Consider the following 26920-nt stretch of genomic DNA (forward strand, 5'->3'; position numbering starts at 1 on the left):
AATGTTATGTCAGTAGCTGGGTTGTTGAATCTTTTATTATGAATATCGATGACTGACCGTGCAGAAAATGGTAAAGAATAACTCTAACGATGAAATGTAAAATGTGAAACTGTTCTGTTTGGAAAACACATACTGAAGAAGAAACCTTTTATTTGTCACATGCACACTCAAGCACAGTGAGGTTCATCCTCTTCATTTAACCCATCTGAAGCAATGAACACACATCCAGGGAAGTAGGCAGCCATACTACAGCGCCTGGGGAGCAGTTAGGGGTTAAGTACCTTGCTGGAGGGCACTTCAACCCAAGGCTGCTCCATGTTAATCTAAACTGCATGTCTTTGAACTGTGGGGGAAACCAGAGCACCCGGAGGAAACTCACACAGACACAGGAAGAACATGCAAACTCCACACAGAAAGCCCCCCGCCGGCCGCAAACCCAGAATCTTCTTGCTATGAGGCAGCAGTGCTAACCACTACACCACCGTGCTACCCACAAGTTACTACAAGTAACTTCAACAAACATACTGAATGCTTAAGTGTCTGTGTATCTCCATTTCTGCAGGAGGCTATCTCGCCCACAGCCTGGCCATCATGACAGATGCTGCTCATCTCCTCACAGACTTTGGCAGCATGATGGTTAGTCTTTTCTCCCTGTGGATTTCCTCTAGACCTCCCACCAAGACTATGAACTTTGGCTGGCACAGATCAGGTAACTACTATTAATGCAAATCTAGCTAGTCCAACATGTGCAGGCGAGATCACTCACTGAGCATATCAATGGTGTTGTTGGTGTCCATGCCTACAATGTCATTCAGTTGTTGAAAATCACAATCACGGTGTTGTGGATACTTTTTTTTTAAATTTAGCACTGGTTTAGCGGTGTTTTTGTTTGTGTTTACAGAGATTTTGGGAGCACTGATATCCATAATGTCCATCTGGATAGTTACTGGGGTGTTGGTGTACCTTGCTGTTGAGAGAATTGTAAAAAATGATTATGAAATTGATGGCAGAGTGATGCTGCTTACTTCAGGATGTGCTGTTGTGGTCAACATCATGTGAGTAGAAACAAAACAAAACAACAACAAAAAAACCCTGTAATATTATTACTCCAGGAAGGAAAACTAATACAATCCAGGCTTATTTGAAACTGGCTTAAGACTTAAGATTATCCAAACTTGACAAAAACGAACCAGTCTAACCTGGCTTTTTGAGTTAGTGTGCTTCATGGAATACCTCCATACTCAAGAGCTCTAAAGTTGATTTAGAGGAGAATAGTGGTTTTGATTACAGTGTTGTTTTATAGAATGGCGTACATCCTCCATCATTCCACCACTTTTCATGGAATTGACTCTGGCTATCACAAGATCACTGAAAATGGGATGAGTCCTGGAGGCCATGGTCACTCCCACAGCCTCTTGGGTAGCCATGGAAACACCAGTGTCAGGGCGGCATTCATCCATGTTTTGGGTGATCTTTTACAGAGCTTTGGGGTGATGATTGCAGCCATCATTATCTACTTACGGGTAAATACCTCAAATCAGGACATATAGTTACCACAAAGTGGCCTGTTTCTTCAAATGTAAGGGTTTTATATGCAAATGAACATTCAAAACAATATGATTCAATATATTTTAAAGAACACTAAATGAATGCGGTCTCTGTTGCAGCCTGAATACAAAATAGCTGATCCCATTTGTACCTTCCTCTTCTCTCTGTTTGTCCTGGGGACGACAGTCACCATTCTCCGGGATGTGTTCCGCATCCTTATGGAAGGTAGGTTTGTTTCAGTGCTTAATTTATGTTAATCAGATCTCACAGTTCAGTAAAACTTGTCACTGATTTCGGCATGGTACAAGTGACCTGGATGACTCCTGTAAACTCATAGTAAAGAAGAAACCTTTATTTGTCACATGCACACTTCAAGCACAGTGAGATTCATCCTCTGCATTTAACCCATCTGAAGCAGTGAACACACACCCAGAGCAGTGGGCAGTCATACTACAGCACCCAGGGAGCAGTCAGGGGTTAGGTACCTTGCTCAAGGGCACCTCAGCCCAAGGCCACCCCATGTCTTTGAACTGTGAGGGAAACCGGAGCACCCGGAGGAAACCCACACAGACACAGGAAGAACATGCAAACTCCACACAGAAAGGCCCCCGTCAGCCACTGGGCTCAAATCCAGAACCTTCTTGCTGTGAGGCAACAGTGCTAACCACTACACCACCATGCCTCCCTTATTTGTCACATGCACACTCAAGCATACAGTGAAATTTAACCCATCTGAAGCAGTGAACACACACATATCCAGAGCAGTGGGCAGCTATGCTACAGCACGTGGGGAGCAGATCCCCTTGCTCAGGGGCATTTCAGCCCAACTTCAGGCCATAGCTGCCCCATGTTAACCTCACCACACATCTTTGAACTGTGGGAGAAACCAGAGTACCCAGAGGAAATCCACACAGACAGTGGGAGAACATGCAAACTCCACACAGAAAGACCCCATCAGCTGCTGGGCTTGAACCCAGAACCTTCTTGCTGTAGGGCCACAGGGCTAACCACTACACCACTGTGCTGCCCACCATTGCACCATTAATGAATGCAAATGCACCATTAATGAATTTGCAATGTTTCCAGATATGGATTCTAAATAAACATATACATTTTGGATGAAATGCTTTCAGGACATGTTGCATGTGCATGTGATCCTGACACAGGATACAGTAGGCTATGTCCTCACAATAGTGTTCTAATAAAGGGGTTCTTATGTAGTTAGTCAGATGATTTACGGTATAATCTTGAAGACCTTTCACTTCAACTGAACCACTGATCATTGGGAAATTGTGAGTTCAAATCCCAGCAATGCCACACCCATCTGTGGCCAGAAACCAAAAGAGTAAATTGTCCATGGTGTCTAGGAGGGAAGGGCATACTTTCTGTCTCTCTCTCTCTCTTCCCCCTGTCAATCACAGTGATGCTTACCAGTCATGGATGTCTGTCAGCTCATGTATGCGGAAGAGGGCAGATCGCACTTTCCTCCAAGTGTGTTAAGCTACCCTGTGACTCAGCATGAGCAGCAGTTAGCTGGCTTCGTATGTCTTAGAGGAAATGTGTTGGCTTTGACCCTCTTCATTTGGTAACTTGTAATTAGTTTTAACTAAAATACTGCTTATTGTAGTATTAGTGGCTAATTTAGTTTAAAGTGAAGACCTGCACGTTGCCTGATGCTACTCAGAATCTACATTATATACGAGGTGCATGTTGTATAAATTAAAGTGGTGTAATGCTTAAAGCATAGGGCTTTCATCCAGAGAGCTTGGGTTCACATCTGTGCTTGGTGGATTTTATTTGGGAAAAGTTTTGCTGAAGGTAACTCATTATTATTTGATATTTTACCTAACCCTCTGTTGGTAAACCAATGAGTGCACATACACTCTGCTTTTGATCTCTGTAGTTAGTAAGCATATTAAAGGGCTGATGACACATTTTTGACATCTTTGGCGATGTTTTATAACATAAAAAGTAATTCCTGATGATCCATATATTAATTCACGAAGGCGCCTATTTTACAAGTTATGATAAAAAAACGCGGCTATTTGGGCAAATTTGACGGGGCTGCAGCACCCAGGAGACGAATGAGGAGGAGGGGCTATATGACGTCAGCAAAAGAATCTTCCTCCTAACTTACCAGTTTGTTGTTGATGCGACAGGTGTTCAGTTTATATTATTAGTTAGTATTATTATTATACATTATATATATATATATATATATATATATATAGTTATTATGCCTTCGCGTTGTGTTGCCGGCTTTTGCTCCAAAACCCACAAGGATGGGGTAAGTTTATTCAAGTTTCCCAGAGATCCCGAGCTGCATGCAAAGTGGGTGAAGCAAGTCAGGCGCACTCGTGACAAGTGGGAGCCTTCACCAACATCCATCCTGTGCTCTGAACACTTTGATTTGGATTGTTTTGACACCCTTCCCAGCTTAAAAGAATCTCTTGGGTGTGCAGTTCAGCACAAACGTGTGTTACTACCATCAGCAGTGCCTACACAGTGTTACCAGATTGGGCGGTTTCCTGCCCAGTTGGGCGGTTTCAAGTGCATTTTGGTGGGTTTTGAACATATTTTGGGCTGGAAAATGTCAGCAATATCTGTTGCCAGATCTGTTGCCAGATACTGCTGACGTTTTCCAGCCCAAAATATGTTCAAAACCCACCAAAATGCACTTGAAACCGCCCAACTGGGCAGGAAACCGCCCAATCTGGCAACACTGCCAGTATTCCGGGGGGGTCTACTAGTAGCTATGCCGGATCCAGCAGTTGCCTGGGACAAGGCGACTCCTCCAAAGACAGTCCTCCTGTCAGAACGTGTTGTGAAGCGACATAAGATAAAGGTACGTAGAGCTATAGATTCTACATGATAATCATAAATGTAATCATAAAGTCAGCGTGATATCAGTCATGTATTTGCTTGTGAAAGCTTGCGGCTTTCATGTAACTGCCGCCTAGCAACGAGAGGCAAAGGGTAAAGAGGGTAGGCTATCATAGATTCTATTCGGAAGAGATCAACACAATTCTAGACTCCCAGAAGAGGAAGAGCTAGCACTAGAGAGTTCACCGGCGTTTTCATGCGCCATTTCCATTGAGTAGAACCAGAGTAGAACAGCCAGTGAACCGCAGCGTGTTCTTCCGCTGACGTCACAGCATGGCCGCGAGCCACGGACCCAGTTTTCTTGCGCTGTGCAATTAAAAGTTGGATATTCGCGTAACAACAGCTTCTTTTCACGTAATTATAACAGAAATCTAACATGTTTGCCATGTTGTATAGTTTATTTAAGAAATTGCATAGAGTCATGTTCGTGTCATCAGCCCTTTAAAGCAAGTCACAGACCAAAAGCTCCTGCCTTCATAAGAAACCATTCGAGACCCAACCATTATATTCTGACAGTTTGGACACAGCTTTTTATGCCAGGGGTTTGTTTGTTTATTTTGGGACCAAAAGGTTGCTGGTTTGAGTCCCTGGACCAGCAGGAATGGCTGAAGTGCCCTTGAGCAAGGCACGTAACCCCAGGCTGCTCTGGGTATGTTGTACCTTGCTCTGGATAAGAGTGTCTGCTAAATGCCTGTAACGTTTAACAAAACATCTTAGAAACGTGACGAATTGTGGCAACTTCAGCTTGACATAACACCATTTCACGTGCACGCACACAGACATGCACATGAGCTGTGAAAACACACATCAGTGAAGAATAATAAATATAACACTTTAAATTTTAAAATGAAGGGTTTGTTGAGGACGTCCCATCTTGCACAATCGTGACACAGTGATACGATTCTCTCTTGATCAACTAGCAGTCCACAGTGTTTTCACGTCACCTTTTGGTATCACCTTTGCTTGCTTGGAACTTTGATGGAGGTAAAACCAAGCCAAAAAAAAAAGTACCAGTTACCAGGTACTATCCACAACTTTGGCCCAATGGAAAACCAAAAAATGGTGAATAGAGTTGAGCTGGTACCATGGAGTGGAAAAGGGCCATAATAGCCACTTATCCTGTTCTACAGGGTCACAGGCAAGCTGGAACCTATCCCAGCTGACTATGGGCAAGAGGCAGGGTACACCCTGGACAAGCCACCAGGTTATCGCAGGGCTGACACAGAGACAAACAACCATTCACACCTACAGTCAATTTAGAGCCACCAATTAACCTAACCTGCATGTCTTTGGACTGTGGGGGAAACCAGAGCACCCAGAGGAAACCCAGGCAGACATGGGGAGAACATGGAAACTCCACACAGAAAGGCCCTTGCCAGCTGCTGGGCTTGAACCCAGGACCTTCTTGCTGTGAGGCAACAGTGCTAACCACTACACCACTGTGCCACCCCAGGGCCGTAATAGCGTTAGCAAAAATTTTAAAATGTTAGTAAGCTCAGTTAGAAAGGGTGTTACAGAGAGGCTGAATATCCCCAAATGGTGTCATTTTTTTTTTGCAGTAGGAACAGCAGTATAATTTGGAAAATAATATACCAGTGCACTTCCCAGGAATAAAGGTTTGCTTAGCTGATAATGTTATTTTGTAGTTCCTAATGGCATGTGTTTTACTTTCAGGGGCACCCAGAGGAATTGAATTTAACTCTGTGAAGGAAGTGCTGCTATCACTGAAATCTGTCAAGGCCTTGCACAGTCTGCATTTGTGGGCTTTAACTATTGGACAGACCTTGGTTTCTGTCCATGTGGCCATTGGTAAGACTCCTGTACTTCACTTACACGAGAACTTAAAATGATGTAATCTCATTTTCTGATTCCTTGTTGTATAATTGAATTGATCATTCCTTTGACTTCATTTGTACTGTTCATGATATTTAAGTGAAAAGTCCTAAGTGCATGCTTGCTGGAATAAAACCTAATTTGTGTTTCATCAGAGGAAAATGCAGATCCTCAGAGTGTCCTCAAGGAAGCTACAGAGCTTCTGCAGGCCAAGTTTGGCTTCTACAGCACCACCATCCAGGTAGAGCCCTACAGTGATGACATGGCCTACTGCACCATGTGCCAGGATCCCATGGACTAACATCACCAAGAAAATCGGGTGAGGAAAGTTGTCCTGGAGGTGGCTTGTCCAAAATATGTGTGCATTGTTTTTGACTTTGTTGGGGGTCCATATCCAGAAATGCTGCTGGTACATTAGCAGGTGCTTTTTTTAACATCTGTATTTTTATGCTAACAATACATGCAAAGATACTGCCATCCTCTCATATTTTACTGACGTTTTCCTTAAAACATATGCTTAACCGGCTTCCCATAATAAGCTATGCACACACTGTGCAATGTCAGTATTCTGGAGTATTGAAGAGTATATTCTGAATGCATTGTCTGTTACCAAGCAGAGGCAATAAATGGCTATCTTGCCCTGCACTGACCACCTCAAAAGAACCACAAAGCCTAGATTAATATTCAATCTTTTAATATTTGTTGGACCACATTGTAAGACACTTGAAGCTGTTTTCTTTGCTCACTACCAAACAGAGATTGGACACAATGGCCCCTAATCATCGAACGTGAGTCAAAAACCAGTGCATGCTCTTAACCGATTTCATGTTCAGCATATCTATATGATCAAACCCATGTCTCGGTGGACTGCATTTCAATTTGAATTGAAATAATTAAAATTGACATAATTCATAATTACACCAAGGAAGTAGAGTAGTAACATTTAAAAATAATGTATAAAATTAATAACATGCACATGGAAACCTCATTAAAAGGAGGTCCATGGCCATGCAGATTGTCCGGGTTAATTGCCGGGCAGAGATATAGCTCATTAGTCCTTCAATAAGCAACAGGCCTATTTACATACAAGAAGCATCATGGAGCTGATTTTAGTCAAGTTACATCTGTTATTTCTTTTAGCACTTCCTTATTCAGAAAATACGATTTTTTTTTGGGTCCAGCATCTTGGAGCTCCACCAGTTTGTGAGTTAAGGATAGGAATTTTGCTTAACCATATTTATGTATAAAGCTGTAAATAAGTCCGGGGGAAAAAAAAGAGCATATTTCTAGGATGGTCTATTATAGGATTGCAAAAGACAAACCTCTTCGACCAGCCTTTCCATTGTTTTAAATCATTTTAATTTTGCAGCAAACTTGGACATAAACGCCTCACTGAAATGAATTTTTATGCGCTTTCTATTTACTTCATCTCTTAGAGCTTTGATTTCTGAAATGCAGCCTGCTGAATGATATGCTATTACTTGAATCACTATAACAAAATCAGCATAAATTACGGTGTGATTCTTGTAAATTGATATGAGGGTAAATATGGGCATGTCATGCATATGGACCTGACTACTGAGCAGGACATTGTTTCACGCAGCTGAAGCCGATTTATGATTTGCTCTCAAATCACAGACTACTTTGTGAATAAGACAAAGTTGTTATCGTTTGTTCATCATTCTGTGCACTCAAATCTGCACTCGTTTCTACGCAGCTTCGATGAATAAATACCGTACTTTTTGAGATTTGTAGTGTTTTGCCTTGCCAGAGAGCAAAACACTTCTTTAAAACAATTCTAGCAACTCTAAACCCACAGGCTTAAAAACGAAGGAGTGAAAGATGAGTCATGTGACTTCTGTGCGGACACATGGGTCTGGGTTTTCTGCCCTCTCTTGCCTGCTCCTTTACTCATCGAGACAGTAAACCATTCTATCTATGATATGGAGCTATTAAGAGATAGAAATTAATTTGTACCCAAAGTTCAGGCTAACAAAAAAAATAAACTAGATGAGCAAACTGTTACCACGTGATAACGATCAATGTCTATACTCATTCCAAATGCGTATGAGTTTTATGTCAGCTTTGAGTGCAGCCACACTGCCATAACTTTCAATAGATATGATTATCACATTCCAGTGAGTAGCTCAGTGCTGCCATGTCCCTGCATTGTTCCATTAAAGGGACTGAATCAACATGCTAATATAGCTAATAAATGGGTGAAACGCATTAGGAACAGTAAACATATTCAAGTGACATCATACAACTAGTAAAAAAAAAAAATAGTTGCAGACAGTTAATTGACCATTAATGTCCCCATTAGCATTTTTGTATCATTAAAAAATGTGTGGCAAGCATTTTCCATGAACAGGAAGTCTTTAATATTTACCATGCACGTGGGAAGTTTTAGAAAAAAAAACCTTGTAAAAAATTTTATTGTTTATATCCGTGCATCACAGAGATCACAATAGTTTACTCTAATTTATTTATGCAAGACTTAACACCCAGTCACGTTTGCCTTTATTCATCAAAGTCGCAGTCAAATCTGATCAAACAATAAAGCATATGCAAATTCCAACAAGTTTCCTTATTCATCAGTTTTACGTATCTTTGTTGTGTCTGTATAATCAAACTCACATCTAACTTGGCTCACTGAAGTGCTTAAATCATGCTTTAAGCATAAATCTGACTCCAGCTAATTCAACTTATTTGAGAAAAAAAAGAGTTCATGTATCTAATCACAGGTGAGGTGGATAAGGATTCCGATTTCTGCCTGATTTTGACCTTTAAACATTTATTCGTTCATCTAACTGCTTTCCTCAGGTCAGGATCCTACTGAGGTGAGAATACACACAGGATGGGATGCCACTCCATCAGAGGGCAACACACATACACACACACCTAGAGGCAAGTCATTTTAATCCATCCGTTATCTGTAAACGCTTATCCTGTGCAGGGTCACGGGCAAGCTGGAGCCTATCCCAGCTAACTATGGGCGAGAGGCAAGGTACACCCTGGACAAGTCGCCAAATCATTGCAGGGCTGATGCATAGAGACACCCAACCATTCACACCTACGGCCAATTTAGAGCCACCAACCTGCATGTCTTTGGACTGTCGAGGAAACCAGAGCACCTGGAGGAAACCCATGCAGACACGGGGAGAACATGCAAACTCCACACAGAAAGGCCCCCGTCGGCCACTGGGCTTGAACCCAGAACCTTCTTGCTGTGAGGCAACAGTGCTCACCACTACACCACTTTGCTGCCCAAGTCATTCTAATTAGCTAAATTCATTTTAATTACAATTAGTCATGTTTGTAGGTGGAGGGAAACCAGAGAACATTGATCCGATCTCAGGATCCACACTGCGACTGTGAAGCACCTAATTTTGGTACAAACCTACCAGATCCTTTACTTCATTGAAACTGTGAGAGCAGTTGGTGTTCTCTGTGGCTGACAGGGGCCTTTCTGTGTCAAGTTTGCATGTTCTTCCTGTGTCTGTGTGGGTTTGCTCCGGTTTCCCCCAAGGCCCCCTAAAGACATGCAGGTTAGGCTAATTGGTGGTTCTAAATTGACTGTTTGTCTCTATGCATCAGCCCTGCGATGATTTGGCGACTTGTCCAGGGTGTACCCCACCTCTCACCCATAATCAGCTGGGATAGGCTCCAGCTTGCCTGCGACTCTGCACAGGATAAGTGGTTACGGATAATGGACAGATAGCTTTCATGTAAATACCGTAAGAGGTATAGTATCATCATTAGGGTGGTCCCGAAATGTATGGGAAATTTTTTTTTTACCAAAACATTCCGACCACCCTACCATTTTTTACATAGGCTAAAAGAAGACAACAAGAAAAATTTCAGAAAAATTGGTTAATATTTAGAGGTGCCACACAAGGTTACAAATCGGGTTAAGCCATTAACATTAGTTGGTGTGTAGACTGTTGCAGAGAAGATCTCAAACCCCCAAAAACTCACAGTTCTAGAGGGAATATGCCACTTCTATGAAAAAGAAGAGGCAGGAAGAGTTTATAGACTGATAGAAGGTTAACTTTCATGCACTAAGGGGTTCTTAAACAATGAGCACTGATCGTAATATGCTGATGAAGTTGTGAATGTTTTTCTTTCTATGTTTTTCAGATGGCTAGCAACAGTAATACAAGTAGTACCGGTGGTGCAAAGCACAAAACCAGAAAGGACAATTATGTTTGGTTAATTGGTCCCACTTCCAAGGAACTGTCTGGGAGAAAGCTTCCTTCTGCTAGGGAAGTCCTTAGTGTGTTCTTTTATCTCCACAAGATACCATAATACCGAAGGGTTTAGAAAATCACAGACAAGTAATAGCTATTGTTACTTTGAACACAGGAAGTTATATTACTGTATTGTTTCTATTAATATGAAACAGTTAATAAGCCACATTATTTTATATTGTGTCTTGAGTGAAAACTTTAATGGCTTTGTGGCACCTCTAAACATTGTTCAATCTTAACCAAATTTCGCATAATAACTTCTTTTAGGCAATGTAAAAAAAAGGTAAGGTGGTCGTAACAAAATCCTAAAAAAAAAAAATTGGGGGACCACCCTAATCATCATCATCAGTTTCCCTTTGTGGAGTTAAAGTCCTCCTTAAGGTGCTTCTGTCTTGGCAGGGAGAATCCTACCAAGCAGTTGCATAAAGCTTGACTTGTCTATTATCATACGCCTAATCTGTTGCGCATCTAGATCCAGTAGTCTTTCAAATTTTGTCCTCTTAGGAGATGTTGTGTCAAACAGCAGTTGTTTCGGTAGTTAATAGTTGCCCATCCGGCAGATGTGTGCAGTGTATCTTAGTTGCTTAGATTCACAGCAGAATCGGTTAACTGGAAGGGTCTTCGTTTTCTCACGGAGGTCAGCATTTGATATTTTAAAATCTCCAGTCTAGCTCTCCCTCAACATCTCTTCCGTCTTGGTTGTTCCTGTCAGGTGCATTTTTGCATTTGAAGCCACCTTTCACCATTTTACGAAGAAAGCCATGCCATACTACTTCGATTTTACTCGTTTTTTGTGCATTTAACTGTCATGTTTGTACACTGTACAGCAGTCTGGATCGAACATATGCTGTGAGAAACTTTACTCTAGTTGATAGATGGATACGGTGGTTAGTGAGGATATGTTTTAGTTCGTTCCATTTCTGAAACGCAGGAATGCAGAATTGTCATCAGAGATCATGGTTGTATACCCAAGGTATCTAAAGCTGCAGACGTTTTTTGATCTTGTTGTCACCAAGGCAAATGAGGCTCTCCTTACTTTTCACCTCATCATCCATGTCATAAGAAGGCCATCTTAACATAAGACATTTGCAATCCAAAGTGGCTGAAAGTGTTATCATAAATCTGGAGAATGTGTATATGAGGGAAATGATGTACATATGGCACATATTACGGCCAAAAGTATGTGGACACCTGACCGTCACACCCATACATGCTTGCTGAACATTCCGTTCCAGCTTCCTTCCAATCACTGCTGGCTGTATAGTTGTTTCATGAATTGGACGCAGATTCTTTCCTATGTCATCCCACACACTCAAGTCTGCACTCGTTTCAATGTGACTTTGATGAATAAAGGCCATTATCTCCAGTTGGTAATGCAAATTCTTTCCATGTTGATGTTGTGTTTTAAGATCTGCTTTAAAGTGTTTTGATATTGTGGGCTGCACTGTAAGAAAAAAAAAAGCCTTAGGGTACTATACTTGCAAGGCAAGGCACGCTTGCATGAGTGCTGTTTTAAGCCGAGTAAAAACTGCCAATCAAAAGATTTCTTATGAAATCCTGCTGAAATACTTCAGTGTAGATTTAATGACTTTTGATAAAATGGATATATTTTACATGTTAACACTTTAGCGCACCACACCATGATGAACAAGTGATAAAAGCTGGACCAACACATAATTCTTTTTATAATAGTGCTGCACATAATGTATAATCAGCACTGGCAAAAAAAATATCTTAATGTATGTAGACTATAGAGAAGTCTCAGCAGAGTATAAGCTATCTATTTTCCCCTATTTTCAGGAGCTACAGTGATGAGATGCTTCCAGCTTCATAAACACGACAACAAATTATGTCTTATACATTCGGGAAATTGTCGGTGTTCAGACATCTGCTTTGGCAGAAATATTTCTGGATGACTTTCCAGATGTGATCCTGGAGTTAAATCTGAGCTGAAGTTAAGACTTTCAGATTAATGCACTATAACCAAAAACAGATTAGCGAGGGACGCACGTCCGCTAAATCCACCAACATGTTAATATTAGTCTTAATCTGAAAAATATTCTCAAGAATTCTCCCAAAGAAAGTGAGTTGAATTTAAGGCAGAATGTCTGTTAATCAGTTACGCTTCTGATGTGTCCTGCATTTTTGTACTATGTTCGAAGTCAGTGTTATACCGTGGAAAAACTGCATATTGTACTCTTAATGTGTGTCTGCCAAGTCCTTGTGAAAGTGTGTATATGTATATAGTTTGCATATTGTATAAAAAGTCCTTTGTGTAAATGTTTTATGGTGTATCTACTGTACATGTTCTCATTTGTTGCTACACATTTAATAAAGTGGGATTTTTGTAAACCACAATAAAATAAACAAACGTCCAAGTCCCAAAAAAAAACAAAACAATTTGTGTTAACCGTTTGCTCTGTGGTGTTGGTTCTTACCGTTTGATCCCACAAAAGGAGTTTAAATAACCGAAATGAATGAAAACAGAGGCGTTTCACAGCACCATGTTATCATAAACGCTCTTCTTAATGAGCTCGAAATGAACACACTGTTTGTGTAGTTGGAAACTGTTCAGATGTGGGAGCTAATTAGACCTGCTGAGCTCTGCAATTAAAGCCCTGAAAAATGAGGCAGGTGTTCAGCCGTACTGCCTCACGCTTCATCACGTAAATCTGTTCCATCTGGGAGGCACCATGAACTCGGAGCCAACCAGTGACTGTAGTTCAGGTAAAACTCTCCCTGTGTCCGAAATCACTCACTACTCACTATAGAGAGCGTGCACGTGACGTCACGAGGTCACGTGATATTTGTTTATCTGCCATCTTGGACGGCAAGGCCGCGCATAGAACTTAGACGAACCTGTTCTAATTATCAAGTGTGTGGGAGTAGATCTTTCGAGAATGGTTATATCTTGTTCAGCATTTGGTTGTACCAATAGACAGGGCCAAAAGGAGGGCGTGTCATTTTATAAATTCCCCGCAGACGAGGAGAGACGCGCAAAATGGGTGTCCACTGTGCGAAGAGAAAACTGGTACCCCAGTTCTACCAGCCGAATTTGTAGTGAACACTTCATATCAGGTAGGTGTAATCTTCTAATACATTTATATCTGATATTGAATAATAATTCTGCACAGATAAAGATAGTGGTGATTTGTGATTTTTTTTTCAGACAAAAACATACATATTTACAACCCTGTCATTATCTGGAACTGAGTTTAGATTTCGAACATTCTTACGATAAAACGTCCTGCATAGTCTCTTTATGATAAACGTCTTAATGCCACTTACCCGTGAGGTTATCAAGTAGACATTCTTCTTCGGAACCTTCCAGAGGTATAGTTGGGATACCCATCCCGCAACAAAATATTTATAAGCTTGCAGGCTCTTGTAAGCTTTGAGGGCTTTGCCAGTGTAACACGATTAACGATTAACAAGAAAATTGTAAATGTCGTGGTAGGCCAGATCAGACAAATCGCCGGCAACGCAGCTCCGAATTTCCCTGAACAAGGATTGCGGCAAGTTGTACGGATCTGCAATCCCCAACCTGGAACACTTTTCCATGTAATGCTGCCTCACGTCACCTTCAAGATGCTGAACAAACTTAGACAAGTTATCGTGCGATGTAGATGGGGTATTTTCCGAATTTTCTTGGGGATTACTCCCTGGATCCATTACGCTCGTGCAAGGTAAACAATCCTGATGCCGTCCAATATGGCGGAGTAAACACGGACGGGTCACGTGACTGCACATCCTCTATATAATGGACTATATAGCGAGTTCGCCATTTTGTAGTGCTGTCCGAACATATCGTGAGAATTCTTACACCCTATATAGTGGACTCATGGTATCCCACAATGCACTGTGAAAAGTAGCGTACAACTGATGGTCACTAACCAAGCAATATATACCATCATGCATTGCGGTCGCACTGAAAGGAAAAAAAAAAAGTGTGCTGGAGTGAATGGATGGAGGAAGAAGCACATTTATAAATGGACATTCAAGTACAATTAAAAATAGTAAGAGAATAGAAAATAAGCTACAATAGAATAAGACATAAAATACAAGAATAAAAGTTACAGTGCAGAGCGAGGAATTAATCAAAAGCCTCAAATCTGATTTAATAAAAGGCAGCGGCAAAGAAGAAAGTATTCAGCCTTGATTTAAAAGAACAAAGATGCAGCAGACACAAAGTACTTTGCATTTAGTAATGTGGAAAATACGCTCAGTATAATATGGATTTATCACAAAAATGCATGTTTTTATTATTTTGAAAACCTACCAGCCGACTGCTCTGGCACGTTTTAATTGTACAATAGTAATGACGTAAATAACTGCGTGCCAGAGTAGTGTCCGAAAGCGTTTTCATTTCACAAATGAGCTCACTATATAGTCCTCCATATAGAATTCCCTAGATAGTGCATAGGGAGGAGTGAATGAGTGAGTGATTTCAGACACACCCACTGTCATGGTTATTATTCATAAAAAAAATAGCCTCAATGAGGCTGTAGCTCGTACTGGCCACTGTTGTGTGTGTTTGAAATCTGATCACCCTTGTAGGAGTAGCAATTTTTATGAAATTGCATACAACCCCTGTGTAGCCGCATCCGTGGCAGGTGGTGCCACCTGGTGAACAATTCTTGTTGAAATGTCTTTAGAGTCTTCTGGGTGAGTTTCAGTGAAAACGTCCCAGCAGTTTACAAAGAGCAGTGTTTAATGTCATGAGTCACCCAAAAATTTTCCAAACGGCCATAAAGTGTTAAATATGACAGTGGTGCCACTGTCATGACAACTTTTATACACACCAATCTGGGGAACATTCCATATGAGTTTGACCAAAATCTGATCACTCTTGTAGGAGGAGTAGCGATTTTCATGAAATTTCACGTGACCTCTCTGCAGCCTCATCCATGGCAAGTGGCGCCACCTGGTGAACAATTCTTGTTGGTATATGTCTTTAGAGTCTTCTGGGTGAGTTTCAGTGAAAACGTCCCAGCAGTTAACAAAGAGTAGTGTTTAACATGGCAGAGTCACCCAAAAATTTCAGACGCCCATAAAATTATAAATATGACGGTGGTGCCACCATCTTGACAATTTTTATGCACACCCACCTGGGGAACATTGTATGTGAGTTTGATCGAAATCCAATCACTCCTGTAGGAGGAGTAGCGACTTTTGTGAAATTGCATATGACCCCTGTGTAGCCGCATCCATAGCAGGTGGCGCCACCTGGTGAACAATTCTTGTTGGAATATGTCTTTAGAGTCTTCTGGGTGAGTTTCAGTGAAAACGTCCCAGCAGTTTATGAAGAGTAGCATTTAATGTGACAAGTCACCCAAAAATTTTCAAACGGCCATAAAAATGTTATATATGACATTTTATGCCGGTTTCGTAAATATGACGGTGTTATCACTGTCATGACAACTTTTATGCATACCAACCTGGGGAACAATCCATATGAGTTTGATCAAAAACTGATCACTCCTGTAGGAGGAGTAGCAATTTTTGTGAAATTGCATATGACCCCTGTGTAGCCGCATCCATAGCAAGTGGCGCCACCTGGTGAACAATTCTTGTTGGAATATGTCTTTAGAGTCTTCTGGGTGAGTTTCAGTGAAAACGTCCCAGCAGTTTATGAAGAGTAGCATTTAATGTGACGAGTCACCCAAAAATTTTCAAACGGCCATAAAGTGTTAAATATTCCGGTGGTGCCACCGTCATGACAACTTTTATACACACCAATCTGGGGAACATTCCATATGAGTTTGATCAAAATCTGATCACTCCTGTAGGAGGAGTAGTGATTTTCGTGAAATTGCACGTGACCCCTCTGTAGCCACATCCATGGCAAGTAGCGCCACCTGGTGAACAATTCTTGTTGGAATATGTCTTTAGAGTCTTCTGGGTGAGTTTCAGTGAAAATGTCCCAGCAGTTTACGAAAAGTAGTGTTTAACATAGCAAGTCACCCAAAAATTTCAGATGCCCATATAATCGTAAATATAACAGGTGGCGCTACCATCTTGACAACTTTTATGCACACCCACCCAGGGAACATTGTATTTGAGCTTGATCGAAATCCTGTAGGAGTAGCAGCGATTTTTGTAAACTGTGGATGGACGACGCGTGATCGCATAAGCTCATCTGGCCTGATACAATATGAACTTTCCAGACAACTATATTTTTGTTTTGTGTCTGTCCTTCGGGCACTTGGTAAAGAATGTACTTGTGATGAGAGAATAGAAAGGACAGGTGAACATTTCTGTGCGCTGAACCCCAGCCAAAACATGGGAGGATAAATTGGGAACTTGATCGCAGGAAAGACGATCAATCAAACGATCAAGTAAGTGTCCAAACGTAAAGAGCGTGAAAACACAGTGAGCTATTAACCTTGGAAATGATCAGGATGAAACGCAATCCAAAGAAACATATTGCTGACTTAATTTTTAATTAGGGCACAAACATGTTATAGAAAATGCAGAGACATTTGCATATAAATAAAAGCAAACCTAGATCAAAAGTCTTCATTTAAGAAAAACTCTATAGCAGCTCAAAAATGCTGTTGATGTTCATCCACAATTCTTTTGCTATGTCACTGGAGGACACAGCGATTGATAATAAAAACAAAGTGCACATATTATAAAACAGACAAGCTTCCATAATCTACAATCTGTATCAAAATAGCATGGATCTTTTCCCGTCTCCAAAATAAATTAGTTTTTTTTTTTTTTAAAACTGATTTATGTCCCACACCATAAAGCCTATATCAGTTGATCAAGTGTATTTACATGGCTTAGTTCAGAGCATCTAGGGCACTTGCACCGTCTCTGCAGTGCACTGGTGGACAGTGGTAGCGGATGTGTCTTTTTCCTGAGAGCAGAACATGGCGCTAAACTGGGCTTGGGCCTCGTGAACGAGTTTGTGCGTAACAGGACCATCCAGGCCACTAACACAGTGAACACGCACGAGCCCCGACTGGCCAGCTGACAGCACCCAGCCATGAGCACCCATGTTTGGATTGAAGCACACCTTAAGGAGGAGGAGGAGAAGTATTAAACACCAAATGTTATGCGGTTTTTACTTTTTTCATTTTTACATCTTTTCTCCATTGAAATGTTTCAAGGATACAAGGGAACTAATTTTACATTCAGTATTTCTGGAGGACACGGAGGACAAAACCCCTCCAACTTTAGAGCAAATTATAGAAGCTCGTCAAGTGAAACGTATTTAGATTAGACACGAATACATGAAGCGTTTATATAAGAATCGTTTGACATCCCTTTGGATAATATACCAAGGACTGAAACAGGCAAAAGGGTGTTTCCATTATTTTGTCTACATATGATACATATTAACCCTCATCCTACCATGCTATTTTACACCTTAATCTTACCATGTGGGGTCCGTTTGGACCCCAATACTTTTCTTTAAAATTAAAGCTTATAAAGACAAAATCACCAGATAAGTTTTGTTCAGAACATCTTGTATTAATAACAGCAATACACTAAAGGGCCCAAGGCATAAAGAACACACTTAACCTTCATCCTACCAGCCAATTTTACATACACAAACTACCAGGCGGGGTCCGTATGGACCCCAGGAGGGAATACCTTGAAATCAATGCAGTAAGAACCAATTCAATGCAGCAAACAGACATAACTTTATTGAAGAACAAAATCCACTATGGCTGAATATCAATGATGTATTATAAATGCAATAACATTGCAATAATAGTGCAATAACTAGCATACATGTAGCAAATTATAGCGCCACAAAAAAAATTTGCATTATATACATGATTTTTGCAGCTCATGCAGTTGTAAAACATTCTGGATTACAACTTAGGTCTTTTCTTACAGAATTTAAAACAAAAAAGTAAGTGTAAAATAATTTAAGGCTTTTGTTTTGCAGCCTGTGCTTATTGCAGCAGTGGGGTCCACACGGACCCCAAGAAGGAATGCCTTGGTAGTTTCATTATGGAACATAAAAGAAATAAAAGAAGTTAACTTTCAGTGTGCTATTCAATTATAAAATGAAAGACAGATAAACTTTACTCTGGGGTCCGGTTGGACCCCAGTAACAAATTAATTATACCTTCACAATGCAAAAAGCTGATCTTCCGGTGCTTTAGTGTTTTAATTAAGACATAAATTCCGACAAATTCATAAAACGGTGAGGCAGTATGTCACATATTTTTAAAATGGCAAACAAACATATAGGTGCGGGGTCCAGATGGACCCCACTTGGTAGGATGAAGGTTAAGAGTCATAGAGATGAGGCATGTAACGATTCATCCAAATCATGATTTGATTCAATTCATGGTACTGGGTTCATGATTCGATTTTTTCATGATATTTTTTTGAAAACAAACAATTAAATTGAAGAACATTTTATGGCCAAAAAAACCCCCAACATTTATTTTCCTATTCTTTATCAACTTAAACATTATTTTTCTTAAATAATTTAAAAACCCTTTTTTGTTTTATTTTCTTAATTGAAGTAATAGTAATAGAGCGGCGGCTACAATTATCGACACCTTAACGATCTTTTGGCCATTGCAAAAGTAGAAAAGACTTTCAATACGTAAATTGTGCATGAATAGTTACTCAAACTTCCACTGGACAAAAATGAGTTGATTCCCAATTGCTTGGTGGATCAAATCATGTGACACCGTTCCACAATTACCGACACCTTTGTCCACAGTTATCAACACCGTTTCACAATTATCAACGTTCAGATGATTATTTATAAAAAAAAAAAAATCGATATGTGGTATTAAGTTAACAAAACAGATTTTATTTTAAATTTGTTTTACATAGACTTGTATTTAGGACAAAATATCCATCCATCCATCCATCATCTGTAGCCGCTTATCCTGTTCTACAGGGTCGCAGGCAAGCTGGAGCCTATCCCAGCTGACTACGGGCGAGAGGCGGGGTACACCCTGGACAAGTCGCCAGGTCATCACAGGGTTGACACATAGACACAGACAACCATTCACACTCACATTCACACCTACGGTCAATTTAGAGTCACCAGTTAACCTAACCTGCATGTCTTTGGACTGTGGGGGAAACCGGAGCACCCAGAGGAAACCCACACAGACACGGGGAGAACATGCAAACTCCACACAGAAAGGCCCTCGCCGGCCACGGGGCTCGAACCCGGACCTTCTTGCTGTGAGGCGACAGCGCTAACCACTACACCACCGTGCTGCCCAGGACAAAATATCTTATATATATATATATATCGATGTCGGTGTTTACGTAAATGAGGAAGTAATTCTAATGTTTGTAAACAAATGAACTGATAATGTTTAACCTGTTAGAAAATCTTTTTGTTCTACTTCTCTACCCACTTTCTCAGTATTTTTGTAGATCACATTTTGTTAATCATTCATTGTTGTTTGTATTAATTTCTAGTTTTGTAGTTTCCCAATAAATTTAAGCAGGCAATTGACACTGTAACCACATGAAAATCCAGGTCAAAGGTCACATGTTCCTTGAACTAAAATATAAAATGTCTATTGATATTTTAATATGTGGTAGATATTTACAACAAACTGCAAAAAAATATTTTCTGAATGGAAGAGAAAAATATGAATATTTCAAGCATGTAATTTTTTTATACGCTAGGAATTTAATTCTACTCTAATTCTATTTATTGCAGTCGGATTCCAAATACTCTATAAACATTCCATTCTGTTATGAATCAGAAAAAACATTATTATAGATCACAGCACTTTTATTTTTTTAAAGTGCTTCATCGACTTCAACAATGTTACACAAAGATCGATCCATAACAGTTGTAAATGTCACTGAATTCCACAGGGTGTTGATAATGGTGGACACCGGTGAAAGTGATCACTATTATCGACACCTCACGTGATTCTCAAACACGGGTTTAGATACAAAATGGCGATGGTCAAATGAAAGAGTAAGAAACAAAGTAGGTTTCGACAAGGAGATCATGAAATATCGGTGAATTTGATCAGTAAAAACATGTCCATGATCTTTCCACCCTGCTTACCTGCGATGATAACGTCCGGGTTTTCCTCAAATTGTTGATCATGCTAAAAAAAAATTCTATCTCAGGTAACGAGCTGCGTCATCAGACGACAAGCTCAAAGGGCGAGGGGGCGGGGTCTTCCGGTTGATTAATTAACCAATAATAACTGTTCTAACTGAAACTCATCTTTGTAAAATTGTTTTTTATTGGTAAATCTGAAAAGGTGTCGATAATTATGGACTGTCAATAATTGTAGTAATATTACTGATATTGAATTAATAGCAATTAAACAATAAGTCATTTGGAAATAAAATAACATAAATTGCCCATTAAATACAATGACTCAAAGTCCAATAGACATGGGATCTTTTCCACGCTGTCACATTTGCGTTTCTCATCTCGGACACTGCATGTAACATATTTACTCGCAACTTAAGCAGATTGGATGATGCTAACATCCAGGAAGAGAAATGACTCCTGAAAATTATGTTTTTCTAAAAGGAACGTGAAAATAGCATCAGAACATAGTCCTGTTACTGACAGGCATGTAACGATTTACCCAATTTGGTTCATGATATTTTGGAAAAAATAAAAATAGTAATTAAATGAAGAATATTTGTATTACCAAAACTTGCAACATGTACTGTATTTTCCTATTTTTTTAATCAACAAATATTATTTTTGTTAAAAAGAAACTTTTTTTCCTTAATAGCCAACAGTGATTAATTATATTAAGTAAACTATCACAGCCTATTAACTAAAATATTCCTTTTATTAAAAATGAAAAGTTCATAACAAATAGGCCTTTTCTTAATAAACTTTTATTAACATTTGTACTACCTGCATTTGCTTCTCTTTTCTTTAGAGTTTAGCAGTCTGTCGAAAGAGACCCCTGATTTCTTGTTAAATTTATTTATACAGTCAATCACACAACAACTCTTTCCCATTTTAGATCTGGGTTTTTGTGTGTGTGTGTGTGTGTGTGTGTGTGTGTGTGTGTTTGTTTTTTTGAGGTGTTAGAGCTGCGTTACTTCTGCCTACAGTGAAGTAACATGTATTCCTGGTATTGTACGCCTATCGTGTGCCCTCTGCTGTGTAAACAACGCAATTACAGCTTGAAAAAGCTAAGCAATTACGCAGCCTGATAATTACCGCAAATCTTTTTTTTATTTCAATTGATTCAAATCGTCATAAATTTGCAGCACGATTTATCATCGCGTGAAATATCAATACATTCCTAATGGAGACAGATGCATAAATACTATGACCGATGACTGTAGTCCTTCATGCAAGTATACGCTTGTTAGATATCAGTAATATCTGCTTATACAGTAATTTTATCTTTTCACAAATTGCTGAGGTTTTAGAATTAAGTCCTCGGGTGTTTCTTTTTGTGGATAACATAATAACTTAATATCCACTACAGAGCATGTAAAGCTTTGTGGCCAAGGCTGAGTTCATGTGATATTCTTACCTTGTAGAGTGCATTCAGAGGCATCTGATCTATCAAAAGCAGGCCTTTAGTCTCTGAGGCATGCAGTTCCTTCACTATAGGCTTCTGATTATATTTTTTAAAACCCCTCTGTGTGGGAAAGAAAGAAGGGCAAGTCAATGTACAAGTTTTTCAAAAAAGCCACACTAAAGATATCTGAGTAAGCTTAAGAATGCCAACATCCAGGATTCCAGTCTTTAGGATTGTGTGTGCAGGTGGATCGGTGATTAGCCTTTTACAGTACAGGTCAGTGTTGTAGTCGAGACACTAAATCTTGAGTCTGAGTCCAGTCTCGAGTTCCCAGTGTTCAAGTCCGAGTCAAGTCCAAGTCTCATCTCATCTCATTATCTCTAGCCGCTTTATCCTTTTCTACAGGGTCGCAGGCAAGCTGGAGCCTATCCCAGCTGACTACGGGCAAAAGGCGGGGTACACCCTGGACAAGTCGCCAGGTCATCACAGGGCTGACACATAGACACAGACAACCATTCACACTCACACCTACGGTCAATTTAGAGCCACCAGTTAACCTAACCTGTATGTCTTTGGACTGTGGGGGAAACCGGAGCACCCGGAGGAAACCCACACGGACACGGGGAGAACATGCAAACTCCAGACAGAAAGGCCCTCGCCGGCCACGGGGCTCGAACCTGGACCTTCTTGCTGTGAGGCGACAGCGCTAACCACTACACCACCGTGCCGCCCCCAAGTCCAAGTCATTAAAGAAAATTTCAAATCGCGTCCAAGTCGAGTCCGAGAACAAGACTCCAACCGCACCACTTGACGGTGGCTGTTGCTGCCTTTATGTAAAACCATCTCTGCTACTGTACTGGACTAACGTTACTGCTTGACTGCCCCATTTTAGTTAACAGGCTACAGATAAAACGCTTGTTCAGCGCTCAGCAAGCCCCGCCCACAATTAACAGGGCAAATAACATGAGAAAGGGTTAACACTAGCTAGTTCATCAGTCAGCAAGCAAGCAAGCCCTGCTATCAACACGGCAATGAACATAGCGTGTCACTTATTTCTCTGGGTGGAGTCTTACCAAATGACGATTGAAGTTGGAGGTTGTCCCCATCGTCTCCTCCATAGTTCTTCTACATATGGAACATATGTATTTTTTTCTCACTGCACGAGAAGTCTGTATAAGCAAAGCAGACAACCCTAGGGACGTTCTCTCCAGGCATTTTAGCGCCATTAACGTTAGTTTGTTCCTGAACAGGATGTATGAACAGGTGAATGTGCATTCTCTTGCACAGAATTAATATAAAATTTAATGTAGATATAATGATCTCATGCCAAATTATGGCATGCTACAAAAAAAATAAAGAAAAAATCTGAGTCTTCAATTTATGAGTCCGAATGCAGTTAATGTACAAGTCCTCATCAGTGCTCAAGTCCAAGTCAAGTCACGAGTCCTTAAAATTAGGGCACAAGTCAGACTCGAGTACTACAAGCCTGGTTCAGGTCATTTAATAATGGCACACAAAGAAAGAGTGTGTGTGTGTGAGAGTACGAGTTTGATGGGTGAGAACTTCATTAGCCCAAGTCAAACAGCCCTGACTCCACTCCACTCCAATATGTGCATAAAAGTGTGAAATGGACATGTGCATGGATGCATGATGGTGGAGGAGGTCAACAGTGGCAGCACATAAGGAAACTGAGAACGGGTTTGGAGTAGCTGGATTGAGGTCTCTGACATAATTGTGTGCACGTATTGTTTTGGAGAGGTCATACATACTTTATGTAGAGACTTGTAACCAAAATCAGGTTGTGTGGCTGCCCTGGAAAGGCCACTACAAAGATAAGTGGGTGACTATTTTAGATCGTGAACGATTAAAACATCTCCATATTCAGTTTTCACAGCGAGCTCATGAGTGCCGTGATACTAAACATGTTCTGTGCACTGAAAACACTCAGACATGGCAACCCAAGTTGTTTTATGAGCCAAACATCACTCATTAGTCCAGCTCATGCCCTCATGAACAAACTAATATGGTGATAACCAAATGTAAGTAGATTCTTATCACGTTTCCTTCTTGATTTTTTGGGTTTTTTTGGTTACACAACATGGCTGACAACATGGAGGCACCTAAAAAGTTATAGTTATGTAACTATGTCAATTATAGTTATAGTTATATCGTTACAGTTATATGGAACTACTGGATTTTACACAACCGACCAGGTGCAAACAACGGCTCTTTGCAAATTATGCAAAGGCAAGGCTGGCACACCAAGGAAACATGGCGAACTTGTTTAATCACCAAGAAAGCACCAGGTGTATAGAGAAAGACAGAGAACACGAGGAACCCATGTAAGTGTAACAGTCCACAAGCAGAAACAGGGCTGAAGGAGCTTACGAAGCACTGGAAAGCGACATCGCTGATGTCGTGACATTTTAACTGGCCAAACATAGTCAGAGCCATAAATATTTGGACACTGGCAAAATTATTCTTATTTTAGCTGTCTACGGAAATATACTAGAGAAATTAAACAGTTTTAATTTGAGGGTATTTACACAAAGATTGGGTGAACGATATAGCAATCAAAGCACTTTCTCCACGGTAAGACACCAAAAGTAATTGGACACATGGCTGCTCAGCTGTTCCATGGTCAAGTGTTTGTTATTCCTTCAAGATTTCATTCACGAGTGAGCAGATAAAAAGTCTAAAGTTGATTTCAAGTGTCACATCACGTCGGCGATTCCTCGTATCAGAGTACTTCGTTCCTTCCTGTCACATTTGATGGTGGGCTCATTGATGGCTGATGAGCCCGATTCTAGCTCTGAAAACTCGGGGGTATTGGTGGCACTGAAAGGTCGGTGGTGGTTGGGATTGTGCCTCTTTCTCTTTTCTGCGCTGTCGCTTGGTTTCCAGATTCGTTCTTCTGTTCGCTTCAAAGAGTTCCGTCCCTCTATGGATGGTGTTTCACCACTCGGTACACTGTCTAGCTGCTTCCTCACAGGTCTCGGGGTCTATGTTGGTTGCCCTGAGGGTCTACTTCAGCTGATCTTTGTAGTGTAGCATGGGGCGGCCCCAGGGGCATTTCCCTGTGTTCAGCTCGCTGAAGAGAATCCTCCCTGGGAGTCTTGTTTCGTCCATGCGAGCAACGTGACCTAACCACCGAAGACGGTGTTTCATGAGGGTATCTTCTATGCTGGTTGCCCCGGCTCTTTCAAAGACAGATGTTGGTGATGTAGTCCTCCCAACTGATGTTGAGGATGGTGTAGAACTTCTTCTGATGGAACTGTTCCAGCTTCTTCAGGTCTTGGTGGTAGAGGGTCCATGTTTTGCACCCGTAAAGGAGGGTCAAGACCACAACAGCATTGTAGACCATCAGTTTGGTTTGATGGCTGAGGTCCAGGCCCCCTGACCAGGACCTCAGAGATTTCAAGTGTGACATTGATTAAAATCAAGCAAAACAAGTGAGAAACAGCAGCAAGGACTGCTTCAGACATCAGTAAAACAAGATGATCAGATACAGCAAGAGCACAAACTATTCAAAACAGGGTCAACAAGCATGTGTACAGAGGGAAAGTAATGCAGCAAAAAAACAATCATCAGCCTCCAGAATAAGAGATTTGCAAAAGAACAGACACAAACACAGAAACTTTTGGAGAACTATCTTAATTTCAGATGAATCCAACTTGAACTAGGATGGATGATGGTAGAGTGTCTGTGTGGAGAAATCCAGGAGAAGAATTCCAACCAAACCACATGGACATGTTGGTGATCTTGTGTTCATTGATGATGCAAACTTGCAGAAAATCAGTGAAGCAATTATTCAAGTGAGTGAGCGAAGTAGATTTTCAGCAGGATAACGATCCAAAGCATACCAGCCCCTTTTTGCCAAAAAGAAAATCGGGACGTAGGGACACACCAACTCAGCCATACGTGGAATCAGCTGATTTCTAGGTCACGTGCACCATCCGGCAGTGGCCAGAGATGTCAAGCATTAAATGTGATCAAGATATCAGCTAAGAAAGACATCGAAATGTCATAAGTAAGTGAAAATTTCTTCAGTCATGTATAATAAGAACTTTTTTAAGATTAGCTGTAAATGCTGTAAACGCTTAAAGGAAAACTCCGGAGTGAAATGCTTTCTAGGTCTATTTTCGCATTATTAGGAGTGTATACGTTGAGTTGCTATCACAATCACGTCAATCGGATGTGTTTTGAGAAAATTCGTTTTTTGTGATTTCAACCGGAAAGCGCTAACACGGCAGTGCGCGGGGCATGTCTTTTTGCCGATACAAAACGCTAGTTTTAAAACCATTGCAAAGCTCAAAACAACATGACAGTTCTGTGGAAGTGAGTAGAGGGTTCCTACAAACAAAACGAGGTGTCTCTCGCTCTGCAAGTGCACAGACAGAGTGTGTAGAAGAGTAAATACAAAGCCAGTGACCTTACCTGAAGTTGGTCTTCTCCAGACGCCATCTTCATGGGACAGTCCATAAAAGTCGAGTGCCGAGTGCAGAGCCCATCCCGCTGGAAATGCACGATGGCGTCTGGAGAAGACCAACTTCAGGTAAGGTCACTGGCTTTGTATTTACTCTTCTACACACTCTGTCCGTGCACTTGCAGAGCCAGGGACACTTCGTTTTGTTTGTAGGAACCCTCTACTCACTTCCACAGAACTGTCATGTTGTTTTGAGCTTTGCAATGGTTTTAAAACTAGTGTTTTGTATCGGCAAAAAGACATGCCCCGTGCACTGCCATGTTAGCGCTTTCCGGTTGAAATCACAAAAAACGAATTTTCTCAAAACACATCCGATTGACGTGATTGTGATAGCAACTCAACGTATGCACTCCCAATAATGCGAAAATAGACCTAAAAAGCATTTCACTCCGGAGTTTTCCTTTAAGATAATCAGGCATGGGATAAGATACTGAATCATTAAAACCTATTTTAGA

The 26920-nt window shown here is 40.7% G+C and overlaps 2 protein-coding genes across 6 annotated transcripts in view; one reads left to right on the plus strand and one right to left on the minus strand.

Annotated features, from left to right (window-relative positions):
- The window catches only part of slc30a2 (solute carrier family 30 member 2), a 43154-nt gene extending 30263 nt beyond the window's left edge, over positions 1–12891 (plus strand). The window contains exons 3-9 of one of the 4 annotated variants that reach the window (XR_009654061.1): positions 563–709; positions 902–1055; positions 1304–1523; positions 1668–1773; positions 6106–6240; positions 6420–7052; positions 12315–12891. Coding sequence is in view for 3 of the 4 variants with exons in the window: in XM_060914179.1 (XP_060770162.1) it covers positions 563–709; positions 902–1055; positions 1304–1523; positions 1668–1773; positions 6106–6240; positions 6420–6565 (908 nt within the window). In the remaining variant the exon portion in view is untranslated. Of the gene's footprint in view, positions 1–562; positions 710–901; positions 1056–1303; positions 1524–1667; positions 1774–6105; positions 6241–6419; positions 9218–10404 lie in introns of those variants that run through there. The other 3 variants (XM_060914179.1, XM_060914180.1, XM_060914178.1) reach the window with 3 other exon arrangements.
- A 4077-nt stretch (positions 12892–16968) lies between these two features.
- gtf3c2 (general transcription factor IIIC, polypeptide 2, beta) overlaps positions 16969–26920 on the minus strand; it is a 93239-nt gene continuing 83287 nt past the window's right edge. For both annotated transcript variants that reach the window (XM_060914182.1, XM_060914181.1), the window contains exons 18-19: positions 21992–22099; positions 16969–17538 (exon numbers count right to left, since the gene is read on the minus strand). In XM_060914182.1, coding sequence (XP_060770165.1) covers positions 17317–17538; positions 21992–22099 — 330 coding nt within the window. In that variant the 3' untranslated portion in view covers positions 16969–17316. The remainder of the gene's footprint in view (positions 17539–21991; positions 22100–26920) is intronic.

Source organism: Neoarius graeffei, chromosome 2 (assembly GCF_027579695.1).
Source record: "Neoarius graeffei isolate fNeoGra1 chromosome 2, fNeoGra1.pri, whole genome shotgun sequence".
Taxonomy (NCBI): domain Eukaryota; kingdom Metazoa; phylum Chordata; class Actinopteri; order Siluriformes; family Ariidae; genus Neoarius; species Neoarius graeffei.